Raw genomic sequence first — 25,728 nt, 5'->3', positions numbered from 1 at the left:
TGTGTGTGTGTGTGTGTGTGATTTGGATAAATGCAGCAATGTAAAGGACTAAAGTCTGAGTCGTGTGTTTGTGTGTGTTTGAAGGAGGACTCCAGGCAGCTTCTGGAGATCGAGCAGCTCCTGGAATCACTAGAGACGCACTTACAGGAGTGTACGAGCCGCCAGAGACACACAGACACTCAAGACGTATCAAAGGTCAGACACACACACACACACTTCAAAAAATATGAATAAAAATAATGTTAATTAGAAATGAAAACATATATGTATGTATATATATATATATATATATATATATATATATATATGTATGTATATATATATATATATATATATATATATATATATATATATATATATATATATATATATAATTACAGATATTTTAATTATTAAACTCATGTTTACTATTTTAAAATGTTTAAAATATTAATATTAAATGAAAATTAATTTCATTTATTTATTTTTTCATTTAAAAATAAAACTTAAAAATGTAAATTATGTTATATTTCTGGTTCAATTTAAATGTTGAATAAAATGTTTATATACGCAGAACTACCCGGTTTCCTCATTTTTGTTTTGTTTGTTTGTTTAAATTGCTTAATTCACTGACCTTAAGAACAGAAAAAATACATAATGTCCATTTTAATCTGTAATCATTTATTATGTATAATGTTAATAAGGTTAATGTGAATGAGAACGCGGTGTTGGCTGTGTGTTTCTCTGCAGTACGATCTGTCAGAGTTGAGCAGTCGCTCAGCAGACGTGGAGATGCTGCATGAGCTCAGTTACAGACTGATCCTGAGCGACTCCATGACCCGGAGAATACAGAACCTGAGCAGGACTTGGGCTCAGGAGTCTGCACAGGCTCAGGAGAAATGCAGGTTAGAGGCTAGAGGGTTCTGTCTGTCTCTACACATACGCATGTACAACTGTTTCTGATTGTGTGTGTGTGTGTGTGTGTGCGTGCGCGTAGTGAGCTGCAAGTCGTGTCTCTTCGGCAGCAGGCGTTTGAGGAGAGGTGTGAGACGTGGATGACGTTCCTGCAGAGGATGGAGGACAGTCTAGCAGTAGAGATTGCATCCACTTACCCTGGTCTCAGAGAGCAGCTCCGCACACACCAGGTATCACACACAAACTAGTTTTACTGGTTTTATAGAGCATTATAACGGCTTACAGCTGATCAATCACAAACCCGGATCGGTGGCTCGTACAGTCTCTCAGAAGGTGAGACACACGGCCTCGACCCTAACCGTTAACTCCGTCTCTCAGAGGTTCCAGGCCGAGCTGTCTCTAGGCCATCAGATTCTACACTCCGTAATCACAGAGGCTCTGCACCTGCTACAGAGGGGAGAGGTGGAGGACAGGTACTGATGATTAATAATCATTTTTTTATTATTAACAATTAGAATAATAACGTTAATTAATAAGAATATAACGAGGAATTGCTCTGTCTTGTTTCTAAATCTGTTTGTGCGCTTGTGTTGTTCAGGAGTGATTTCCTGTTGAAGCTAGCTCAGCTCAGAGAGCACTGGCAGGGTGCTGTACAGAGAGCGACTCAGCGGCGCACCCTGGTGGATGGGCTGATACGCCAATGGCACCTTTATACACATACACTGCGCAAACTTAACAAGCTGCTCACACTCGCGCACACACTCCTGCCTCCTGCTGGCCTCACACACTGCAGCGTGACACAGCTCCGCCACTTGCTCAAACAGCTCGAGGTAAGTGTGTGTGTGTGTGTGTGTGTGTGTGTGTGTGTGTGAGAGCTCTGCTTAACAAAATTTACAAAAATCGACAAAATTTATGGTCACATTTATGAGCTGTGCTGTTTAACGAGCAAGGTTCATCTGTCTGTCTCGTCCTCCAGCGTACCGAGCTTCTCTTCCAAAGGTCCCTGTCATCTTACCTTCTTCTCTTGGATGTGGGTCGTCAGCTCTTCTCCACGAGCGACGAGGAAACACAGACAAGATTACAGACAGATCTCGCTGCCCTGCAGGAGGGCTGGGAGCGCTCCCAGTGCATGCTGGGAAAGAGGAAGACTCTCATTGCAGACATCATCAAGGTGAGCAAGAATGAAAAGGAAAAGGTTTTACAAAACCGTAATCGAACCGGAACGTGTACTTAAAATAAATAAACAACCGAAACGTGTAAATCGTTGTTACCCCTCACTCGAGCTTTCGCACGTTTTATCTCTGTGAGAGCTCGAGGCTCAAAGATCTTAAAGGCAAATCAGTAAAGTGAAGAAATAAGCCACGTTCTCACAACGACTCACACAGTGGACATCTGAAGGGGTCAGAGATACTGTAGAGATTCTCAGTACGACGTTTACAGCAGTGTAGCTCACCATCATATTACTCACAACCTTCTGTAATAAAATTATTACATATTATATAACAATCTTTTTATTGTAAATTCTATACATATTCCATGTGAAGCGACCATTTTTTTCACAGTTATTGATTGCAGTTAAAATAATAATAATATTCACTATGTCACAGAAAGGGGTCTCATATGAGCTCCACTGCAGTAAACAGACGAGTGAGATGTGTTGTAGTAAATAGGAACAGCACTGTGATACGTCATTAGTACATTGTACTATAATCATCTCATAGCTATGTTTAATGTTGGGGAAGTGACCGTGTCGTGACCATACCGATCAAGTCTGGGGATTCATCAGGACTGTGGTATGATCCTTGTTACTGTGTTACTCTGTGGATATCTGCTGTTTTTTTGGGGAATGTTTTATTTTAATTTTATTTATTTATTTATTTTTTTCTTCAGTTCAAACTCTTTTCCCTTGTTTTCTTAGTGGTGTTTATGGTGTATTCTCTGATGCTAACCCTGAGTTTAGACCTTGGATTATGGATTTTGCACACACACAAACAGACACACACAAAGACACACATACACACACATACACACACACATACACGCACATACAGTACACACACACACAGACACAGACACACACAAAGACACACATACACACACATACAGTACACACACATACACACACACACATACACACACAGACACACATACACACACACATACAGTGCACAGACACACACACAGACACACACAAAGACATACATACACACACATACAGTACACACACACAAACAGACACAAACAGACACACGCAAAGACACACATACACACACATACAGTATACACACACAGACACATACACACACACAGTACACACACACACACAGACACACATACACATACACACACATACACACACACACACAGACACACATACAGTACAGACACACATGCACACACAAAGACACACATACACACATACAGTACACACACACATACACACACACACACACACACAGACACATACACACAGACAGACACACATACATACACACACAGACAGACACACACACAGACACACACAGACACACACATACAGTACACACACACAAAGACACACATACATACACAGACGCACACACAGACAGACACATATACACACACAGATACATACACACACACATATATAGACACACATACACAGACACTGCCTGTGTTTGAAGCGCTTCTGTACACACTTAAAAAAAAAAAATTGTTGTGGTAGAGTGACATGACCTCAGAGCTTCTAAGTCTCTATATGTACTGACACCTGTCTTTGTTTCAGACATGGGAGAGCTGTACGAACCGGCTAGACGATCTGGCACAGCGTCTGGAAGAGCTTAAAGTCAGACTGACAAACCAGTCGATCCAGGAGATGGACGAGGAGCTAATTAAGGTAATTAGAGTGTATAAAAAGCATGTTTATTAATACACACAGCTCTCCGAATGTTGTCGATCGGACGTGTTCGGTGTCTGAAGTTATTTGGCTGTTACGCTGGAGCTATGAGCTATGAGGATCCTGCAACGTTCTGAAGGTTCTTAAACACTTTCGTCCTTGTTATAGCGTTTTCACCCAATCAGCCAAACAGACAAAATCCATCAGGTCATGTAAATGATCCAGGACGTGTCCAGAAACATTGTAGTATTATCGTTAAGTGTTTTGTGTGCTCCTGAGCCACACTTACAAAACCTGGGTGGTGGAAGAGTCACAGTTTTAAAGTAAAATTGGGGTAAAGGGACTTTCTTGTTCCTTAGATGATGTTATTTATAAATTGTTAACTACTTGGGCATCATACTGTAGCTCCAGCGCAGAAACTAAGATACCTTGGCTGATGGGTTACATTTGGGCTAAAGGGGCAAATTGTACTGTATGATTTAGATTGACCTGCTGAGAAGCCGTACGAGTGTAAAGGGGAACGTGACATTAGGAAGCTTGTGACTTTAATCTGTGTGTGCTTAGATATTCAGTTTGTTAAAACTGGGCCGTCTGGTGGAACAGCTGATAAAATCTGACACACCGTCCTGTCTCACTGTGCTGCAGAAGCAGGTTTGGTTACTAGCATAAACTTGTGTTGAAAAAATGTTGAACGCTGAATAAATGTTAGCAGGTGAGACGAAGCTATAATGCAGACCGTAGCTGAATTTAAAAGCCAGCGACTTTACTTTCTTTGTCATAAATAGCATTTGCGCACTTTAGCAGCTGTTCCTGAATGCTGTACATCATGTAATGTAGCAGTAAAATAAAAAACAAAAGTAGTGAATATTATAATTCTAATATGTCTCTGATTCAGGATCAGTTTCATAAAAGTGTCTTAGGTACAACCAGAGTGATGGGAAAAGGAAAACCAGGGTCAGATCAGCTGTGAAGTCATCGTCCTGTCAGGCCCATTATAGCCCTAATCTCTTGCTGTCTTTGCACTGTTCTCCTCCCCCAACTGCACAGGAACCTTTAATCCTGAGAGAGGGAGGGAGGGAGAGAGAGAGAGAGAAGGAGGAGGAGATTAGTGAGAGAGGGCCGCCAGCAGTGAGTCACTGAGAGGCTATGAGCGAGTGCGATAACGTGCCTGCTTGAGCGTGGACGTGAGTTGTTGAGTGGTGTGTGATGTTATGCAGGAGCTGCAGGACTCCCTGGAGGACTGGGCCGCGGGTCTGTGTGAAGTGAGCAGCATGAAGACAGATGTGTCTCAGTACATCATCGCTGAGGACGTGCTGATGCTGCAGGAGCAAGAGGAGCATCTGCATTTCCAGTGGGAGGAACTGTGTCTTAAGGTGAGTCCTGTTTGTGTCGCTGACTGTAAAAAACTTTAATTTACAACTCTCTCTCTCTCTCTCTCTCTCTCTCTCTCTCTGTCTCTCTCTTTCTCTTTCTGTCTCTCTCTCTGTCTGTGTCTCTCTCTTTCTCTTTCTGTCTCTCTCTCTCTCTGTCTGTGTCTCTCTCTCTGTGTCTCTCTCTTTCTCTTTCTGTCTCTCTCTCTGTCTCTCTCTGTCGCTCTTTCTGTCTCTCTCTCTCTGTCTGTCTCTCTATCTTTCTCTATCTCTGTCTGTCTATCTTTCGCTCTCTCTCTTTCTCTCGCTTTCTCTCTCTCTGTCTCTCTATCTTTCTCTCTCTATCTTTGTTTCTCTCTCTCTCTCTCTCTATCTTTCTCTGTCTCTCTCTCTCTCTCTCTCTCTCTCTCTCTCTCTCTCTCTCTCTCTCTCTCTCTCTCTCTCTACGTCTCACTCATCACAGTGCCACAACATCACAAGACTGTTTTCATCACAAGGCAATTTTCATAATGCACAGGATTATCAGTTCTAGGCTTCTGTCTCTCTCTCAGTCCTAATCTTTGAACCTGGACAAGTGTAGTTTTGTACTTGAGACGCAGTTAAACAGCCGTTACAATTTGCTTACGTAATCACTGCCGTTTTAAAGAGCAGGTGTGATAACTGGTTGGAAGGTTTAAAAACACACAGCATGTATGAAGGAATTTAACGTCACTGTGTGTGTACGCACACATTCTTTGACCTGTCGGGACAGAGCGATTCAGCACCTGGAAATTTGTAGTAATTTACAAAACTTAAGTCAGTGTGGTAGAGTTTGTGCTCCGAAATCTCTTCCTGGGAATGTAATTTAATAAGTGGAACACGGTGTTGTATAACAGACTCGGCACATGTGCTTCAGGGACTTTTTGTCTCGCCTCGTTTTGCTGTCTTGTGTGGGACACGGCAGGTTGTGTGTTTGACAAAGAGGGGGAGGAGTCATTAGCATCGCAATGGACGAACAGATGGTACTGAGAGAGTGAGAGACTCATAAAGCAGGACAGAAGGATGAATAGGAGCCAGAGTTCACGGCCCTTTTGTGTAGAAAATCACACATTCTGATTTGCTGCTGCACGCTGAAGTGTGTGTGTGTGTGTGTGTGTGTGTGTGTGTGATGTATATATTTGTATATGGGGTTGCTAGGCAACTTCCAAGTTTGAAAAATAAGTTTTAGTGCCATGTGCGGCTACGCAGAAAGGATGAATCGTGCTGTTAGTATTATTGTAATATCATGTCTTCATATTGCCTAACGAAGGAACTAACTGTAAAGGTTTACGTGTGCGCGCGTGTGTGTGTGTGCTCACAGGTGTCGCTGCGTAAACAGGAGATTGCCGATCGGTTAAATGCGTGGATCATCTTCAACGAGAAGAACAGGGAGCTCTGTGAGTGGCTCACACAGATGGAAAGCAAGACGACGCACAGCACCGAGCTCAGCATCACGGAGATGGTGGAGAAGCTGAAGAAGGTCATTACATGCTTCAGTCACGTAAACACACACCCTCCTTTAAAAAAGTCCTAATAATCCACTCTACAGTCCTAAATAAAACCCACACTGCTTTTAGGAAACCAAAAGGTAATAATCAGGAACAGATGAGTAGCTTTATTAAGGCTTTATTACCATTAATTACTAATGAATGGTAGTTTATTATTAACGAAGTAGTAATTACAGAGAACCCAGATTAGCACTCGTGTTATAACTACTAATGAATTACTGAACACATCGATAGAATTTTTAATATCTCAGTCTTACTTTCCTTCTAGATAGTTACTACCTAATACACCGCACCGTAACCAGCGGCGACAGAGACGAGGTGGTGCTTTGGGTAAATTCATCAAGTTCTAAAGAGAGTAATTAAAAATAATAACATAACGTCTATAAAAAGAAATAGATGGTGTTTAACGGCATATAGAGGGAGAGATTAAGGGTGTAACGTCAAGGGAGCAACAACGTGTACGTAGAACCATTAACTCTCCTAACTAACTCTTAACTAGTAGAGTTAATAACTTTAATTAAACAATAACCAGAAAATAGAAAAATGTGTTTTTTGTCTTTTTCGAGTCAACACTTGTGACAATAAGCTAACACCCATCATCATGCTATAGTAATGTTTAGCTAAACCTTTAATATGACTAATGTGTGTGTGTGTGTGTGTGTGTGTGTGTGTGTGTGTGTGTGTGTGAGTGAGAGAGAGAGTTCGTGAACAAACCCGGAATAATTCTACATTTGTCCTCTATGATGAAAAAAGGAACAAAGTGCAACCAGACCCCAAGGACCCACACTGCTCTGTCCTTACTTGCACAATCTCTCACACACACACACACGCACACACACACAGCTCTAATATGTGGGCTAGAAGCTTTGGAATATTTCCTGACTTTGTTTAGTGACTGATTTTGGAAGCAGAAAATTTCACTGGTGTGTTTAAGTTTGGCGAGTAAACAAGAGCAACACGACGACTCGCTGCTTAACTCGAACCAAAACTATGCAGAGTGATCGGTGTGTGTGTTAAAAAACCCCACACAGCAGATACAAATTAAAGAGAGAATTGCATTAATATCGTACTATTAATATTAATTGAGGATGTAGAAGAGGTGAATGAAGTGCAGTACATTTCTTTTTATATGTGAACACTTTTAGAAAATTAGCATTTATGAAGAATCTACAGTGTATTTGATCATATTCTCACACTTGCCCAAGCCACATCACACCACACCACACCACACCACAACTCGCCACACCACACCACAGGGAGGCATTTGGCCAGCATGGGGAACTTGTCCTGTTGAGAACTTGGCATTAGAAGCTTGCTTAAGTTGAGAGATGAGAGCAACGCTGGTAGAATAACTGAAGAACACATTAAGACCATTCACTAGATCTAGACTTATTAACTGGTTCGGTTTATTTTACCTTCACTTATTCGAATGCTGATTGCATAATGGCACGTCGAAGTGTTCTTGATTGTTAGAAGGTGTTTATCACTGGGATTTCTGGATCTGTTTGTTTTTTAGAAACCTTTCTGTGGTGAACAATGTTTTCGTCGTACAGGACAAAGTCTAAATCTTTAGTGTTAAATGATGCTGAATTTGTGTCTTTTCCTCTCAGGACTGCATGGAGGAGATAAACCTGTTCAGTGAGAACAAGACTCACCTGAAGCAGCTGGGAGAGCAACTCATCACCGCCACCAACAAGACCAAGGAGAGCGAGATCAATGACAAGATCAAGGGCATCAGCGAGCGCTGGCAGCACCTGTTCAACCACATCGAAGCCAGGTGAGAGGGGGCTGTATCACACACACACACACACAGATGATAACTGAGGTGAGCAGGGAATGATTCAGGATATAGTTTGTAAAAAAAAGTGCAGCCGTCCTTTCCCTGTATTAGTGTGCTACAGATTTGTCCTGATGGTGCAGGGTCAGGTGCTCCTAAGGCAGCTCCATATCACCATTAAACCTCCTTGTTCCACTTCTACAAACACCACCTCTACGTCTACTGCTACTACTAAATCAACTACAGTTTATAGTATGGTTAATGCTACAACTACTAATTTGACCTCAATACTGCTGGTTTGTACTATGGCTACTGCTGCTATTACTGCTGCTATTACTGCTGCTATTACTGCTGCTACCTCTCTTGCTACTACTGGTGTATTACTGCTGCTGCTATTACTGGTGTATTACTGCTGCTGCTATTACTGCTGGTGCTATTACTGGTGTATTACTGCTGCTGCTATTACTGCTGCTGCTATTACTGGTGTATTACTGCTGCTGCTATTACTGCTGCTGCTATTACTGCTGCTGCTATTACTGGTGTATTACTGCTGCTGCTATTACTGGTGTATTACTGCTGCTGCTATTACTGGTGTATTACTGCTGCTGATATTACTGCTGCTGCTATTACTGGTGTATTACTGCTGCTACCGTTGATGCTATTACTGGTGTATTACTGCTGCTACCGCTGATGTATTACTGGTATATTACTGTTGGTATTACTAATGTATTACTGCTGGTACAACTAGTGTATTACTGCTGCTATTACTGTTGGTATTACTAATGTATTACTGCTGGTACAACTAGTGTATTACTGTTGGTATTACTAATGTATTACTAGTGTATTACTGCTGCTATTACTGTTGGTATTACTAGTGTATTACTGCTGCTATTACTGTTGGTATTACTAGTGTATTACTGCTGGTACAACTAGTGTATTACTGCTGCTATTACTGTTGGTATTACTAATGTATTACTGCTGGTATTACTAATGTATTACTAGTGTATTACTGCTGGTACAACTAGTGTATTACTGCTGCTATTACTGTTGGTATAACTAGTGTATTACTGCTGCTGTTACTGTTGGTATTACTAGTGAATGACTGTTGGTATTACTAGTGTACTACTGCGCTATTACTAGTGTATTACTGCTGGTATTACTTTAGTGGAACAGCTGTCATGTAATCCTTTTATACTTTGCACATCAGAGCCTCTTGGACCGCTACGTATTTATCGTTGGTGTTAATGCGTCTCCGCTCTGAGTCATACAGTCTGTGTGTTTCCATGGTTTTTGATTTTGCATACAGTTGTTTGTACAGATGTTCTCGGTACTTTCATTTGGTGGGAAGTTGCTTCTAAGCAGAAACTCCTAGTTATGACAGGGCAAGTAGAAGCTTCTAAAATCAGTTCTGCAATCTTCCAGACTATTTAAAGACTGTTGGAAAACTCTGAGTGTTAAGTTCTCTGTGTGAACTGTGTTATGAACAGTGCCTTAACTGACTTGCCAAGAGAAACGTGTTCATCTCCTACTACAGCTACTACTACAGTTAAACTGCTGCTATGGTTACTGCTTCTGCCATTACTCATTATTACTACTACAGCTGGTACTGTTATTACTACTGTTAAAGCAGACACGCGTCTGAAATCTGTTTTCTACTTAGAAAAAAATCCAGAGGTTTTACCTTTGCTCTGAATTGCCTTGGCTCCGTGTAGACGTCTGTCTCAACAGACCTCACTCCTCCACTCGTCCTCTCTCAGAGCTGGGGTTTGTAATGTCAGCTTAATACAACTTAACTCTGTCGCATAGTTTCGTTTGCGTAACGAAACCGGAAAATGTCCATAGGAGCTCATCGTTAATCTTTTAAAATGCACCAGCTGTAGTGGGTTGTAGTGCTTCTGTGCATTTCTAAGTGTCATTGAGTTGTAATAATGCACTCATGTAGCTACGTAAATTTTGGGGAATATATACGGAGACATGAAGTTCCACATCGGGTGTCCTTTAGTGAAAAGGAAAGGCTTAATACTTAAATCGTCCCCTGTATTGTTACTCCTGGTAAATCCTGTAAAACAATTGTTTTAAGCTTGTGAGGTATTTATCACGATGGACACCAGAGTGGACATCCATGGGATCCAGTCCTGTCCCAAGAAAAAGTAACAAAAAATGTCTCACTTTTATATAGCTCACTTTCTAACACTCAGGGAATAGAGGACCAAATAAAAAGGCAGATTTCTAAGGGACCGAACCACACGTTTAGGACTTTACTGTAAGCCGATCAGCTGGAGGAACCGGGTCCAGTCTGAGAACGTGTGACCTGCTGATCCTCTAACCTGAAGAGACACAAATACAAATCTGCTCATATTTAGGGTTTAGTCATAGATACTTAACGCAGAGAAGTTTAAAGTAGCTTTGCGTATCAGCGAGTGAGACGGCACATGACCGATTCCCCTCCTCCTCCTCCACCACAGCAGTGTAATCTAATGTAAGAAGGGTCTTGTGTGAGAAAGTAGGTCATGTAAATATTTTAAATAATAATAATAATTTTAAAAAAAAGCCCACCGATGTATGTTATAGAGGGTAAAGAGGGAAAAGGCACAACTGGATTAGACTGTGCATCACTGCACATGGTCGTGTGAACAGACCGGACATATCTGAGCAGCAGATAGCTTTGTGTGTGTGTTTGGATTGGAGGACTTGACTCTGGCCTGTTGGCTGCTTTTGTCACCCCAAATAACAGTGAAAGTCTGTGACTTGACTTCCACACACACACACCGGACAGCTGCCTCAGGCCTTTGTGTTCACCCGCTGTCCCGTAAGTCCTCTGTCTAACGCCATTGTGTCGCCCTGTTTTAATCCGTGTTTCTATTGGCTGGAACGGAGCAGCTATTGTGGCCCGGAGCCCGGGGCGTCCAGCGCACTTTAATGGTTATTATTTTTGTGAGGGAGCAGACGTAGTGTTACGGACTTCTGCTCTCGCACACACTAAACAGTCCACTTCGCTTGAATTTATTGTCTTTAACGCTTTCAGACCTTTAACGCTTTCAGACCACTTTTAATTGTACTGCATAACCATGTAATCCGTGGGCTCGTACTGCCGTACTCTTCACGTAGCTCGACTCACCAACACTACGAGTTCTGTGTGTTTCAGGCACACGTCGTCCTGGCACACCGTCACGTACAGTAGCGTCGGTTATTTACGGCATACGTTTATCCATACAGTAATGGCAGGGAAATTTGCATGCTCACAGGTGGTTCTGTGTGTTTGCATAGTAAGCTTCTTTAGGGGCTTAATCCCTGAGATGAGCGTGTGTCCGTACACTCGGTAAAAAGATGACGTATGCTTCCTTACGCATTCTTGACCACACTGCACAGAGAGAGAGAGAGAGACAGACAGACCATTCGCAGGAGCTGATCCAGATAATCCTAATGCTCACTAGAGAGAGCCGTGAAGTCGCCTCACCGATCTGTGAGTACATAGCTCCAGCTCACCATCACGACCCACACATCCATACATGCAGCGGGATGCTCTTGGGTTGGGGGATGGGTTCTTTTTTTTTTTCCAGCGGCCACACACACACACACACACTCCACAGGCTGGCTAATGCTAACGCAGAGCTTAACGGTGCACTAGCATGTATTCATGAGGCAAAGACCCATTTAAGGCTCCTAAACAAGAGCTCAGTGCAGTTTAAGTGCAGTTCACCCCAATTAAGTCGGTGCGTTTATTCTCATTCGATTTCTCAGATCTGATTCCTTCCTTCGAGATTTCCAGCATTACTGTTTTTTTTTGCCGTGCAAACCACAAAACAGCATCAGAATGAATACAGTGAATGTCACCGCTCCATGTCCACACTGCCACGTAAACACTCATTAGTTTTGGTGTCTTTTCTCATGACGAAATGTTGATGTCACATGCAGAAGCTCTTAAAGTGGGTCATCGACTCACGTCTCCACCGGTGTTTGGACGCTGCACAGATTTGTGATGTCAGCAGAGACACACATTTGTTGCACTGTTCAGCTTATTTTCCTTCCAGCTTATTAAGGACTTGAGAATCGGCCAGTAAGTGGTGATGGGTGTCTGGAGATGGATTGAGGAGCCCCTTAGAACACACAAACACGGTGGTTGTATGTGATGATTTATGTGCTTAACGCCGCTCTAAAACAGGTGGTGGTCTGAAATACCTCTTATCTTACAGACACGTTATGTTAGTGATCTCACACGCTGTAGGTTTGTGGTGTAAACTGGGCAAGTTTGGAGATTAGTGCGTTGGTCTGAACACACAGCCGGATTTGGGAAATGCTTACAAATAATCAGCTCTTTCACCGAGTCATTAATATAAAAAAAAAAATCCAAGTAACTGAACGAAACAGTCGGTTTAAACTCGAGTGTGATCAATGTTGTTGTTTTTCCATCAAATTTCTAGCACTATTTGATAATGAAACTAGAAAATATGTTTGTTTTTTCAGGGTGAGGAAGCTGAAGGAGACACTGGTGATGGTGCAGCAGCTGGATAAGAACATGAGCAACCTGCGCACGTGGCTCTCACATATCGAGGGAGAGCTCACCAAGCCTATCGTGTTCAGTGTGTGTCACGGCGATGAAATCCAGTGCAAACTCACTGAACAGCAGGTATACACACACACACACACACACATCGCTCTTCCTGATTTGATGAACAGGATTGAGCAGAGTACCACACAAAATGAGAGAGATCTGATGCAGGACGCTCGCTGTGATTTATTCCGATTGTCCAGGAGCTGCAGAAGGATATCGAGCAGCACACAGAGGGCGTGGCGTCGGTGCTCACTCTGTGTGACATGTTACTCCACGATGCCGACGCCTGCAGCGGCGACGGTGAGAACGACTCCATCCAGCAGACCACACACAGCCTAGACCGCCGCTGGAGGAACATCTGCTCCATGTCCATGGAGAGGAGAATGAGGTTAGGAAGGTTAGGTTTTCCTCAAACACAGCGCAAGGTCTGGAACATTATTTTATTCATTTTAATTACTTGGGCTAATGAGCCGCATGCTGTGTGTGTCGCCCCCTGCAGGATCGAGGAGACATGGCGCCTCTGGTGTAAATTTCTGGATGATTACTCGCGTTTCGAGGACTGGTTGAGCACGTCGGAGCGCACAGCAGCAAACCCAGCCAGCACAGACGTTCTTTACACGTGCGCCAAGGAGGAGCTCAAAAAGTTCGAGGTGAGCTCTAATCTTTTTAGGAGCATTGTTTATTTGTGGAGTAGAATGATGTGATAAGGGTGATGAGAAAACTGAAATAGATTTGTCATTGTTTTGTTATGCCAGTATATAGATCACACTTTATTATTAAGATTACAAAAAAGACACAAAATTATTTTACTAATTAGCAGTTTTATTGTTGTAAGTCAGTAATTTAAAGTTCTTGTCTCTCGCGCACACACACACACAGGTGTTCCAGCGTCAGGTCCATGAGCGGCTGACACAGCTGGAGCTGGTGAATAAACAGTACCGCCGCCTGGCCCGCGAGAACCGCACAGACGCGGCCTGCAAACTGAAGACGATGGTGAACGAAGGGAACCGGCGCTGGGATGAGCTGCACAGGAGAACCGGCGCCATCATCCGCAGACTCAAGGTAAAAATTTCACATTCTGCTGTTTCGCTTTTACCCACAAGGCACGTGTCAATATTCGGAAAGGTTCAATGCATAATTTATCATCATACACGTTTTCTGTTCTGTTTGTGAATCACCAGACGTCTGTGAACGGAACGCGACCTGTTAACCCGCTTTAATTATTTACGTGCAGACAAAAACATTTGAAAACCACAAACACTGGAATAATATATAATTGAATCAAGTTGCTGACTGACCTCTGCCCTGCCCTGCCCTCCACAGCACTTTACATCTCAGAGGGAGGAGTTTGAGGGAACGAGAGATGCTGTTCTGGTGTGGCTCACTGAGATGGACCTGCAGCTCACTAACGTCGAGCACTTCTCTGAAAGTGACGTCCACGACAAGATGAGACAACTTAAAGTCAGTGCGGGTCTCACACACACACATCACACAGTTTAAATGTCTAAATGTGGTCTCTGTTGGCTGATAAGTTTGACAGGCTTTTGTGTTATATCATTATATTGAGGAATTAAGAATAAGATTCCTGTACCTCGCCATGTAGGCGTTCCAGCAGGAGATAACGCTGAACACAAATAAGATTGATTCTCTGATCGTGTTTGGAGAGAAACTGATCCAGAAGAGCTCCCCGCTGGACGCCGTGCTGATTGAGGACGAGCTGGAGGAGCTGCACTCTTACTGCCAGGAAGTGTTCAGTAGAGTCGCGCGTTTCCACCACCGCCTCGTCAACACGCGACCGGTCCGTCTTGCACGAAAGCAGTCAGGAATATTGGACAGTAAAGTTTTTTTGTTTTAACCTTCAGTATTTCTCCGTCAGGTCGTAGACGACGAGTGCGATTTCTCTGACAGAGACCCGGATATGGACATGGAGGAGCTGTCTGGTGTATGGGAGAGAGACGTCCGGCCCTCGTCGGGTCTCATCCTCCCTGCTTCACTAGAACCGTCAGGCAGGGAGACTCCGGTCAGCGTGGACTCGATACCGCTGGAGTGGGACCACACGGTGGACGTTGGCGGGTCTTCATCACCCGAGGACGAAGACGAGGCCACGTACTACAGTGCACTCTCAGGTATAGTGATCTGCTCGTGTCTTCTACAGTTAAATATGTTCAAAATAACAACAATCCAAAAAAAAAAAACTTTCCCCATAGTTCATTTTGTTAGCTAACATCCTGAATTCTGCTGCAGCGATGATCAGCTGTTTTACAGTGTCTTTGTGACTGGATCGTATCTGTGCTGCACCTCTGTTACAGATGTAGAGGTCACTGAGAGCTCCGAGTCCTTTATTAAAACTACAGCTCGAGCTCTGAGTGCTGCATCTGGTAGGCTTCAGCCTGCTGCATGCTCCGCATGAATTGTGTGAGAGAATCCTGTTGTTCCGTAATAAGTTCAAGTTGATCTTATAATTTAGAGCACCGGGGTTACGAGGCTAACGTGGCAGCGACCTGTAACGAAATTGTCCGACAACCATTTGGCTAAGCAATACAACGTAAACGTTATATGTAAGAAACGTGTCATTTTATTAAACCAGTCAAAAAACATATCCATGGCTTGCATGAATGCTTAGCTTTTATTCAGAATCAGCTGTGTGTGTAAGACAAAGAAATCACTAAACCTATTGGTCGATGAACTTTAGAGAACGTTTTCCATTATCCTCCTAACTGTGTGTGTATTTCTTACTTTTCTCAGATGATGTGGTGTGCTTTATTTTGCATGATTTCTATTTGATAACGCAACCAGTGGCTTGTGTGTAATTTTCAGTAACGGTGATGTGTTCTCCCTCAGTGACCGAGCCCTGCTGGCAAGACAGGAAACGCATCATCCGTAGCCTGACCGCCAGCCCGACAAACACCAGTGCTTCTTACCATCCTGAGGGATATGTATGTACTCACAGACACTTGAAAATGTTTAGTGACTACAACAAAATCCACACAGCTCAGTCTCTCCCAGGTGGTTGTCTTTGAGTCCATATTTAGACTCATGTTTTTAAGTAGACAGCTAAATCCAGGTGGGTTGACGAGACCTTTTTACTGGGTGATGTCATCACGATTCTAATGATCAATGAAAACCTTGACTAAGGTGGACAGGAAATTCGTGTACTCACAAGAAACTAAAGTATGCTGTACCTCCCTGACTATGTTCTCATCTCTGACGTGACATGTTTTTTGTCGGTAGGCGAAGCTGATGTCCGAATGCACCGAGAGCATAGACAACGTGAAGCGAGTCAAACACATCCTGAATGATGATGTGGTACGCGAGCATCATGGCCTGACCCTACTGTCATCAGCAGACAAACAGACAGGTGTGTTGGTCTGTCCCTCACCTGCGCCTCATGAGCCACTTCGGTAGAAATGTGATTTTTTTTTTGATAACATGTTTCTGTTAGGAGTGATTGAGCGATGGGAGCTTCTCCAGGCTCGAACACAGACTAAGGGCGAGGATCTTGGTGCTCACTTAGATTGTACTAAGTTGATCTCCGACCTTGAAGAGGTGAAATCCTGTTTGGATTGTGTGCTTCCAGAGCTGGGAATGCCACAGAGAGGGAAGGAGAACCCGAGCATTAGAGACATTGAGAACAGTATTTGCAAGCTCAAGGTATAATTGATGTTTTATTATTTCACTTTGTCAACCCAGACGTATAGAATATGGTGGTGTCATTAAAAAAAACGTCTTTATCTCAAAGGAGAACCAGAGGACGTTCGGCGGCTACAAGGCTCTGATGATCGGAGTGAATCTAAGTGGACGGCGCCTCCTGCATGGAGAAGGAGCCGAAGTGCAACAGCTGAAGACAGAACTGCAGGCTGCCAATCAGAAGTGGACACAGGCCTGTGCTGCACTTGATGCCTGGGAGAACCAACTGCACCATGAGCTCCTGCAGTGTCAGGCAGGGGAAAGTCATCACTAATGTTTTGAAGTTGGTTAAAGCTTTTAGTGTTAAATAACAGTTTATTTCTGACTTGTAACCCCCCAGGAGTTCCATGAGACGCTGCACTCCCTACTGCTGTGGCTGGCTCGAGCTGAGTCTCTGCGCTACGTAGTGAACATTCATGATCTGAATGTGGACGCTGACGTACTGCAGGAACACAGAGATACACTCAAGGTGCATATGCACACTTTCCTTTACAGGATTTCTGCTTTTAGCCAATTAGACACAGCAGACACCAATCATGTCTTTGTGCGTTCACAGGCAGTCCACCGTGAGCTCCTGAGTCGGGAAGCGGAAGTGCAGTCGCTGCAGCAGATCTCGTCCCACATCCTCCAGGTGGAGCATTGTGAGGAGAGCATGGAGGCCAAGGAGAAGGTGCACGTCGTTTACAACAAGCTTCGCCTCCTTCTCAGACAGATCAGCCATGACCTCACCACAATGAAGACCAGATTGGTGAGTACTTTTTTTTTTTTGTGTCTGCACCACTGTGTGCCTAGAAACACATACCCTTGTATTCCAATTGGAAGTCGGGGGTATACGCGTGTCTAAGCACACTTAAAGGGGACCCCCCATTCGTTTTTTTCAGTTGGCCAGCGGGCGGAAAGCGAACAGTCGCGCTAAGTTCAGAAAAAGAAGTCAAAAATTACCTGTTCCCACCCAAAAAACGGGAGGGAACTGAATTTTGACTTCTTTTTCTGGACTTAGTGATACTGCTTGCCTTCCGCCCGCTCGTCGGGTGGGACTTTAAAAATTTGGCTTAATTTTACAAACACATTTCGACCCACTTTGGCTCCCACCCGTCCCACGGGTGGGTATAGGTATTTTTCCATGTTTGCGGATGCTATTTCGGACTCCCACCCGCTGGTCTGAAATCATGCCCTTGCTGCCTGGAGGTGGTTAGTTATATATATATAACCCACCTCCTCCCTGCAGAGCCCCACCAATAATTACCCAATAAATATTAATAATAAATGACCAACTAACACTGCCCCTGAATTTTTATTATGAAATTTGTGCTTTGCAGAAAAGTGAAGGATCCTCAGTAGACCATGAGCCTGTGCAGCACCCAGCGTTAATGGACAAGGTAACATCAATGTTTAAGGGCTACAGTGTACTGGGATCATGTAACTGATGATTTTTACTCACTTACCTCTTTTTACATGTAGAAGACAAGTGGTGTTGAGAGGAGACCTTCTGCATGTGCTAAGTATGTCGTACAATGACTTACATATATGTACACTTAGACCTAATATGCTAAACATCACAGGATTTGAAACACAATCAGATGCATGAAAGATACAAAGAGTTAACAACTTAAGCATCACACACAGTTTTTGGCCTTGCAGGGACTTCTCCAGAGGGAGACCGTTCTTGTACCGGGTTCTGCGAGTTGCCTTTCCACTCCATCTGCTCTTCCTGCTGCTTCTGATGTTGATGTGCCTGGTGCCAGCATCTGAAGAGGATTACAGCTGTGCCCTGTCCAATAACTTTGCCCGCTCCTTCTACCCCATGCTGCGCTACACCAATGGCCCCCCTCCTACGTGAGGAACCTGCCCTTTAAATATTTTATTATACACTGATAGCAATTTTATGACAGTATTTGAAGAAAAAAAATAGTTGTATAGAACTAAGGTCTAAATGAAGAAGTAAGTCCAAAATACACATAAATAAATAGAAAACCAGGTTACAACAATGAAATCTTTTGGTGAAATACCTGTAAGGAAGAGCCTAATAACGAAGTCCTGTGGGATTTAAACACAACCTTTCTGTAGTTAGCATTAATCTCCCACTACAGCCAATTATACCTTTATCACAAATCTCCAAGCCGAAACATATCGAGTGGCAATTGACTTGCGCTTCTATTTTTAATTTGGTGCATGTTTTTACGTGTAAAAACTATGGACTTTGCATGAAGTATTAGTGCATTAATGTACAGTAATATGATCTGCATTTAGTTTTTTTTTTTTTTAGCTACTCCGGCTGACACATTTAGAAGGCAATGCTATAAGAGTACATTTGGATACAGAAACAAAAAAACAATCAAATATACACACACATCAATAGAATTATCCATACATGTCATATAGTTTTTAAACAACGATAAAATATTTTATTTCCCCCCCACCAACCGTCTGGCACCACATAAAAGCTATAGACGATATGTACTGAGAATTAGAGCGTGTACAGATTTAATTATTTATGGTCATGATGTATATTTTAACGTCAATTGTTACTTGAAATGAAGCTGTTTGCCCAAAGTGTGTTCAAGTACTGGTCCTTTTTATTTATTTTTATCTGGCGAGATTGTTGAAGTAGGACACTGACGACTAACATGATTTTACGACAATAAATTATGCATCGACAAACTTAACACTGGTCATTTTTGTGTTATTTACCATTTACGTTTTTTTCCTGTTATTATGAACTGAATGCACATGATTATTATTCACATATAAACATTTAAGACCCAAATACGCCGATTTTGTAGTCACCTGCAATTAAACAGTGCAAAATGTAAACCACAGTAATTAGTTGTATTTTAAATATACCTTTAAGAGGCTCTGGTGTGAATATTGTTTCGCATCAGTAATATATAAATTAGAGGTGACATTTCTAATAAACCAAACCGCATTTTGGTTTATAGGCACGTAACATTTTGCATAGCTGTAAGCACTACATTAAGACAAGCATGAATCAGAGTGTTTACAAAAATTAAGAAACTTTTTTCCTAATTTAGCAATCATCTAGACTTATCAGCATAGAGTATCCAGGCCTTAAATGCTTTTGCACAACAAAAAAAAAACCTTACAATTTAACAGACAGCGAATAAGTGAAAACTTTACACGTATCACGATTTTTTTTGTAGCAGAAAGTAATTCTGCGATATTTACAGTGAATTATATGGCAACACAAACAGTGCTGATTTAGGTGTTGAGTTTTCTGGACCTTGGCTTTAAAAATGTACAAAAAAAAAATCCCTTTTTTTAATTTTAAATCTGGTCATCTGAAAAATCACATTTGATGGAGCTGTGTGAAAAAGTTTGTGTTACCTCAGACATAACGTCCGTGTAAAGTCTGGGGGTCTTCCAGGGTTTCCAAACTGAAGTCGTAGGTCAGATCCAGTCCGTAGTTCACGCCACACACTACTGATTCCTCTTACACAGGTTGGGAACAGTATCTGCTTGAGTTTTTTTTTTTTTGTTTTAACAGAAAACATCTCTCGTTTCAGAGCACCACAGAGCCGGAGGGAGGGATAAAAGGGATTAGTAGTGCAAATAAACACAGGTTGGAGTTATTTGGATTGTAGAATTGTACTGTATTATTCTGACTACCAGATGCGGTAAATTAATCTAAACTGGTGAACTACTGCTATAGTCTAATTTAGATGCTGTCTTATTAGAGTTGCACCAAGTTCATCGCTGTCTTGTTTCCTGAGTATAAGACAATCACAGCATTCTCTTTACTATAACTGGAGTCTTGTTTCCTAACTATAAATACAAGGAAAGAATAATTATTGTCAAGCATGTGTGACAAAAAACCACTTAACCCAAATTATAAATATAAATTGTTTCCAATCCTGTAAATAAACTGATTATCCGGAGAGAGAAGTGTTACAAAAATATTTATGGGACTATATATGCAGTATATATAGTCAATTGTTTAATATTCTGGTTATTATTTATGTTTTTGTTAATACTGGTCATCTTTATAAGGTGTTATTTCACCAGCAAACATCACAGTGTCTCCTACACTTTACGCACTAGAGTAGCAGGCCAAAAACTCTGCAGATGTTACAGTTAGGTATAAAAACTGTCAATATCTTATAGTCTGGAAAATACAGTAACTGAAAAGAAAATTCACCACATTGTATAAAGGAACTGAGCTGCATTCTGGGTCATCGAATATAGCTAGGTTCAGAATCAGTAGCTTAAAGGCAAATGGGGAAAGATTTTGGGAGCTGGAGGGACGTCTGAATCCATGGAGGAGACACTGTGTGTGTGTGTGTGTGTGTGTGTGAGAGAGATTGAGAGGGGGGGGGGAAGCACTCACTCCTGGCTGCACTGTGACTCGGTCACCTGTGTGAGTTGCTGAGTGACGGGACTGTGGAGCTGAGTGGGTGTGGGTGTGTTCCGTGAGGACACTGGGATCGCCACCTCCAGGTCAGTGTGCATGTTCAACACAGTCTCTCTGGTCTCGGGGTCGGAGAACGTGCTACCAGAACTACGCCTGCTGTGAGTAGTGTTGGCGTCGAGCATCTCCAACAGCAGGTCATACAGCAGGACGACGTTCTTCCGCTTCATACTGGAAAGGTGCTCCATGCCTTTGTTACTGCAGATCGAAACAGAGAAGATTTAAAAGAAAAAAAAATCGGATTATACAAAACACACTGCCGAGATGTACCCGGGGATGGTACTACAACTACCCTTAAAGGTCTCGCAACTGATTAGTAACTGTTCGGCTCTTAAACTGATGGAACCAGAACCCAGAGGTTAGCAGTACCTGAGATGTCGGATATGCGAGAGCAGCATGAGTAGGTGAGCGAGGCGTGCGGACTGCTGCTGCATGGATAAACCTGTTCGTGAGATGGCCCACACCAGCGCGTCCGTCACGGCGTCAAGCAGACGTAGCAACTTTGCCCTGCTCTCCAGCTCCTTCTCACTCTCCGTCGAGGTCATATCTGAGGAACACACCCATTTCACCACAGGATAACAGAACATGTAATATTCATATACTGTCAGTAGAAAAGTGTATATTATTTGCCTCCTCTCCTCATATACTGCTAATAAACTTCTCAAATATTTCAGCAAATTTCAGAGTTACAATATTTAATTTACTAACGAATGACACCAAGCATTTTAACATCTCACAGTTTGATATGATGTTGAACGTTCAAGACACATGGAAATTTCCTATTCTCACTTAGATGAAAGCAGATGCAATTTCATGATTATAGCTCTAATGTCTAGTGCAAGCAAACAAACAGCAAAAAAGCTCCACAGATTTGCCTCTCTAACCAAAAAAATAAAACGACATCTGTATGGATGTGTCTAAGACATGACAATGACCCAGCAGAGGAAATAAGAATCAGGCTTAGTGAAGAGCAGACAGACATAAATAAAAGTAAGGAAACTTTTCAGACCTTCATGATTTGTGATATTGTTCGGACAAAACCAACGGCAACTGAAGTTTTTATTTCTTTTTTTGTAGGAACTTCTGGCTCTTTAAGCTAGTCGTTTGTTTGTTTGTTTTTTTCATTCTAAAAAAGCTAAGAGGATGATCATTCTTCAAAAGATTTGTCTGTCTTATATGATTAAAGTACAATACACAGCATGCACAGCTGAGGCAGCATCACTATTAAAATATGGTTTTAAGCAATGCTGCTTCAAGTGTTGGATTTTAATCAGGAAAATCAAGACAGTAATGTTAAAACACATTGCAGATGAACTCACTGATCCTCCCTCCCCCTCTCTCTCACACACACACTTAATAGGCACACTCACACATACTAGAGTTGAGCAGGATGAGTGCTTTGAGGCAAACATACTCCTCCTTCTGCAGCTTTAGATCTCTGAACCTGGAGGACCCAGCCAGGAGCATGTCAAAAATCTCCATGATCCCCTCAACGCAGCTTCCCTCCTCCCTGAGAGAGAGAGAGAGGATTATGACAAAGATAGCAAAAGATAGGGAGAGAGAAAAAGACAGGGAAAGCACACAAACACAAAGATCATAAAGATGCTGAACGAAATACAAAGATTTCTAGACAGAACTATATGGAGAAGGGCAGAAACACAAAAGACACAGGGATAGAAAGATAGAAAAAGTGAGACATAAAGAGAGAATAAGGAATGTTAGGTCTTTGATGATAAACTGTCTGTAAATGTAAGCAAAAATAATTTACAGTTTGTTCACCACTTTACTGTTAAAAAAATATCAAAAACCAGCACAAACAGGTTGGCAACAATGAACACAGATTTCTATATAAAACTTCTATATAAAACTCTATTCCTATTGTGGCATTAAAAACACTCCAAAAAAACAAAACACCACACACGTACACGAGTATCAACTACAGTACTCCAACTATGTAAGAGTGTTATTGGCAAATAAGCCAGTGTTATAGGAACGTTCCAAGGTTAGTTAAGACCTTAGCGATAATCACCGTGGAAGTGTGGAATTAAATTCCAACCACACACACACAGCCGTAAACAAGACATAAGTGTATGAAGAAGTGCAGTTCTCATTTAAAACCTGCACCTGCTGAGAAAGTCAAAATCAGCACCGTTAAACAGTGATACTGTGGTTACTTTGGGGGGTTTTTAACAGTACTGTGGTGTGCACAGATGTGAAACATTACAAGAAGGTCTGTGTTCCTTCTATGATACAACACTGGGCTTTATGCCACAGCACTGAAAGCGTGTCATTAGTGATGTGGTTATCTGAAAGGACAAAGTTTACCTGTTAAGTTTGAGGTCTGGGGAGAAGATGAGTTTTCCAGGATGATCGATTGACCTCCACATCAGCCCCAGCATGAGCACCTCTAACCAACAGCACTCTAACAGGTGAACCTGATGGGCCAAGCTTAGCTCCACAAAACCTGATAAGAACAGAACACACACAACAGAGATGAGAACATCCAAAGTTAAACGGTCTCACTTCTAGTCCCCAGTCACAGACACGTACAAACATACAGACACAGACCTGGAATCTTCTTGGCCCAGCTGATCATGAGGACAAGCTCTTTGTCAGCTAGCTGTGTGAGTGAAATCATCACGGTGCTCTCCGTATACGGTTTCTTCATCTGATGCTTTAGATAGATCTGCGGAGGCTCCGCCTCTAGGATGAAGTGCACTAGCTGCTCAGGGGACAGACCTGAAAACCCATTTTCTTCGGGCACCCTGGGGGCAGGATGAGACAGTGAGAGATGGAGTGGGGCACGAGTATGTCTTTGGGCATGACCTCTGACCCCCATGAGCCTGGCAGAGCCATCGCTTATCTGGGTGGTTCGGCGATGGCGGGAACTTCGATAACCACACCTCTCACGTCGTGCACCTGCAATGGGGAGGGAAAAATATATATTTTTGTCACTTTTAGGTGGAATAAAGGGTCTGAGCATGGGGAAGAGCGAACAGAAATTTAACACGGTATCTTACCACACTTCATCATGCCCACTTCGTAGCACTTGCGCAGACGGCACGCTTGGCAGCTCTTGCGGCGGTTCTTGTCGATTGTGCACTGGTTGGTGGCTGGACAGATGTAGTCGTTGTGTCCTGTAGTATATACAGCGTGATCCGTCACTTTGGCCTGTTTCACTACCCTGAGGCCGCACTGACATAGTTCAGCAACAAAAACCGGCAAACTAACCTCGTGCTGTGTCTTAAACTGCATACTTGTGTCCGATTCTAAAGCGTTATTAAACAGTAATGCTGATGCGGTTTCCATTTTCAACCCTACATTGAATACCAGTCTTCAGAATTTTCAAAATTTGTAGTTTTTGACAATAAAGTAAGACCATGATGACCACATGGCCTGCTGATGTAAATAAATAAATAAATAAATAAATAAATAGTCAAAAATCTTTCCAGAGTAAGTAGATAAAAAACACACTATCCTCTCATACGCATTGGACCATATCACACCACCCCAGCAGGGATCGTTTCCCCCACACCACTTTCCACAGTTAAGTTAGCGCAGTGAATATAACTTTGGTATTTGGTTTCTTTTTAGTCACTTATATGTATGAAAATGAATGACATGACAAATTTACAGCAGTCTTATGTTATGAATCTGAAACATTTTGTTACATCACAAAATTATTAATGTCAATTTTGCGGGTAATTTGGGAAGTAATAAGAAGACCCCGAATATAATGGCACAATATGCGTGGTGACAGGCTATTTATAAACTTATAAAATAAAAAGGAGAAAAAACTTTTGAGTAGTTAATCCATTAACATTTTACTGTTAATGAATTAGTTTAAGGCAAAACAAGTTCCAAGGTGAGTCACTTACTGTCATTTTGGCTAACTGATTAGAATAAAGGAGTCACAAAACTACACAGGCAAACTGTAAACTCACAGGACCTGTGATTACTTAGGATTGTGGGCATGAATGTGTGTTAGGGAGACTGCTATATATTTATAAAATTTAAAAATAAATAGATAGATAGATAGATAGATAGATAGATAGATAGATAGATAGATAGATAGATAGATAGATAGATAGATAGATAGATAGATAGAGCACAGCCCAATTTCAACCTACAGCTTTTTACTTTCAGTTTCTCTCTGAACTGGCGTCTCTATTTAAAAATGACATCCGTTTACCTGACAGACTTGGGTTGAGGACATTTTGATATCTACCAGCATCGGTTTGTTGTAGTTAGGTTTCAATGTTTTTCTCCTGCATGGACCGTTGCAATCAAAAACAGTTGATGTGGGGAGGCTGTTTTTCGATGTCATATTTGCATGAAAATACAGAAAGGTTTGTTGTGTATTGATTTTGGTACTGTACCTTGAATGCTCCTCTTGAAAAAAGCCTTGCAGCCCTCACAAGACCAGACACCGTAGTGGTAGCCTGACGCATAGTCGTGACACACGACACAGAAGTGCATGTCACTTTTGGTCATGGCACCTGACGACATGGAGGAGTTCAGAGCTTCGTTGCCGTCTTCTGATGGCTTCGCGTGCAACTTTGATTGAGACAGGAAAGAGCTGTGAAGAGAAAGAAAGAGTCAAAAGAAACACAAAACAAAC

The 25,728-nt window shown here is 42.3% G+C and overlaps 2 protein-coding genes across 17 annotated transcripts in view; one reads left to right on the top strand and one right to left on the bottom strand.

Moving 5' to 3' along the window:
• syne2b (spectrin repeat containing, nuclear envelope 2b) overlaps positions 1 to 19,347 on the top strand; it is a 99,461-nt gene extending 80,114 nt beyond the window's left edge. For 8 of the 10 annotated variants that reach the window (XM_047812660.1, XM_047812659.1, XM_047812665.1 and 5 more), the window contains 27 exons: positions 85 to 195; positions 730 to 884; positions 977 to 1,124; positions 1,273 to 1,367; positions 1,493 to 1,724; positions 1,871 to 2,065; positions 3,659 to 3,769; positions 4,987 to 5,142; positions 6,479 to 6,637; positions 8,276 to 8,442; positions 12,907 to 13,069; positions 13,195 to 13,382; positions 13,494 to 13,644; positions 13,874 to 14,056; positions 14,318 to 14,455; positions 14,598 to 14,792; positions 14,871 to 15,120; positions 15,304 to 15,372; positions 15,836 to 15,930; positions 16,226 to 16,352; positions 16,437 to 16,645; positions 16,734 to 16,934; positions 17,022 to 17,150; positions 17,238 to 17,429; positions 18,001 to 18,060; positions 18,143 to 18,183; positions 18,323 to 19,347. In XM_047812660.1, coding sequence (XP_047668616.1) covers positions 85 to 195; positions 730 to 884; positions 977 to 1,124; positions 1,273 to 1,367; positions 1,493 to 1,724; positions 1,871 to 2,065; positions 3,659 to 3,769; positions 4,987 to 5,142; positions 6,479 to 6,637; positions 8,276 to 8,442; positions 12,907 to 13,069; positions 13,195 to 13,382; positions 13,494 to 13,644; positions 13,874 to 14,056; positions 14,318 to 14,455; positions 14,598 to 14,792; positions 14,871 to 15,120; positions 15,304 to 15,372; positions 15,836 to 15,930; positions 16,226 to 16,352; positions 16,437 to 16,645; positions 16,734 to 16,934; positions 17,022 to 17,150; positions 17,238 to 17,429; positions 18,001 to 18,060; positions 18,143 to 18,183; positions 18,323 to 18,521 — 4,119 coding nt within the window. In that variant the 3' untranslated portion in view covers positions 18,522 to 19,347. The remainder of the gene's footprint in view (positions 1 to 84; positions 196 to 729; positions 885 to 976; positions 1,125 to 1,272; positions 1,368 to 1,492; positions 1,725 to 1,870; positions 2,066 to 3,658; positions 3,770 to 4,986; positions 5,143 to 6,478; positions 6,638 to 8,275; positions 8,443 to 12,906; positions 13,070 to 13,194; positions 13,383 to 13,493; positions 13,645 to 13,873; positions 14,057 to 14,317; positions 14,456 to 14,597; positions 14,793 to 14,870; positions 15,121 to 15,303; positions 15,373 to 15,835; positions 15,931 to 16,225; positions 16,353 to 16,436; positions 16,646 to 16,733; positions 16,935 to 17,021; positions 17,151 to 17,237; positions 17,430 to 18,000; positions 18,061 to 18,142; positions 18,184 to 18,322) is intronic. The other 2 variants (XM_047812664.1, XM_047812662.1) reach the window with 2 other exon arrangements.
• Positions 19,236 to 25,728, bottom strand: part of esr2b (estrogen receptor 2b) — a 41,023-nt gene continuing 34,530 nt past the window's right edge. For 6 of the 7 annotated variants that reach the window (XM_027167790.2, XM_027167769.2, XM_027167778.2 and 3 more), the window contains 7 exons: positions 25,487 to 25,686; positions 24,128 to 24,244; positions 23,676 to 24,026; positions 23,433 to 23,571; positions 22,478 to 22,617; positions 21,477 to 21,654; positions 19,236 to 21,305 (listed from right to left, as the gene is read on the bottom strand). In XM_027167790.2, coding sequence (XP_027023591.2) covers positions 21,023 to 21,305; positions 21,477 to 21,654; positions 22,478 to 22,617; positions 23,433 to 23,571; positions 23,676 to 24,026; positions 24,128 to 24,244; positions 25,487 to 25,686 — 1,408 coding nt within the window. In that variant the 3' untranslated portion in view covers positions 19,236 to 21,022. The remainder of the gene's footprint in view (positions 21,306 to 21,476; positions 21,655 to 22,477; positions 22,618 to 23,432; positions 23,572 to 23,675; positions 24,027 to 24,127; positions 24,245 to 25,486; positions 25,687 to 25,728) is intronic. The other variant, XM_027167797.2, reaches the window with a different exon arrangement.

Source organism: Tachysurus fulvidraco, chromosome 4, assembly GCF_022655615.1.
Source record: "Tachysurus fulvidraco isolate hzauxx_2018 chromosome 4, HZAU_PFXX_2.0, whole genome shotgun sequence".
Taxonomy (NCBI): Eukaryota; Metazoa; Chordata; class Actinopteri; order Siluriformes; family Bagridae; genus Tachysurus; species Tachysurus fulvidraco.
Note: the sequence above shows the minus strand (reverse complement) of the source record. Positions and strands in the feature narration are given on the sequence as shown.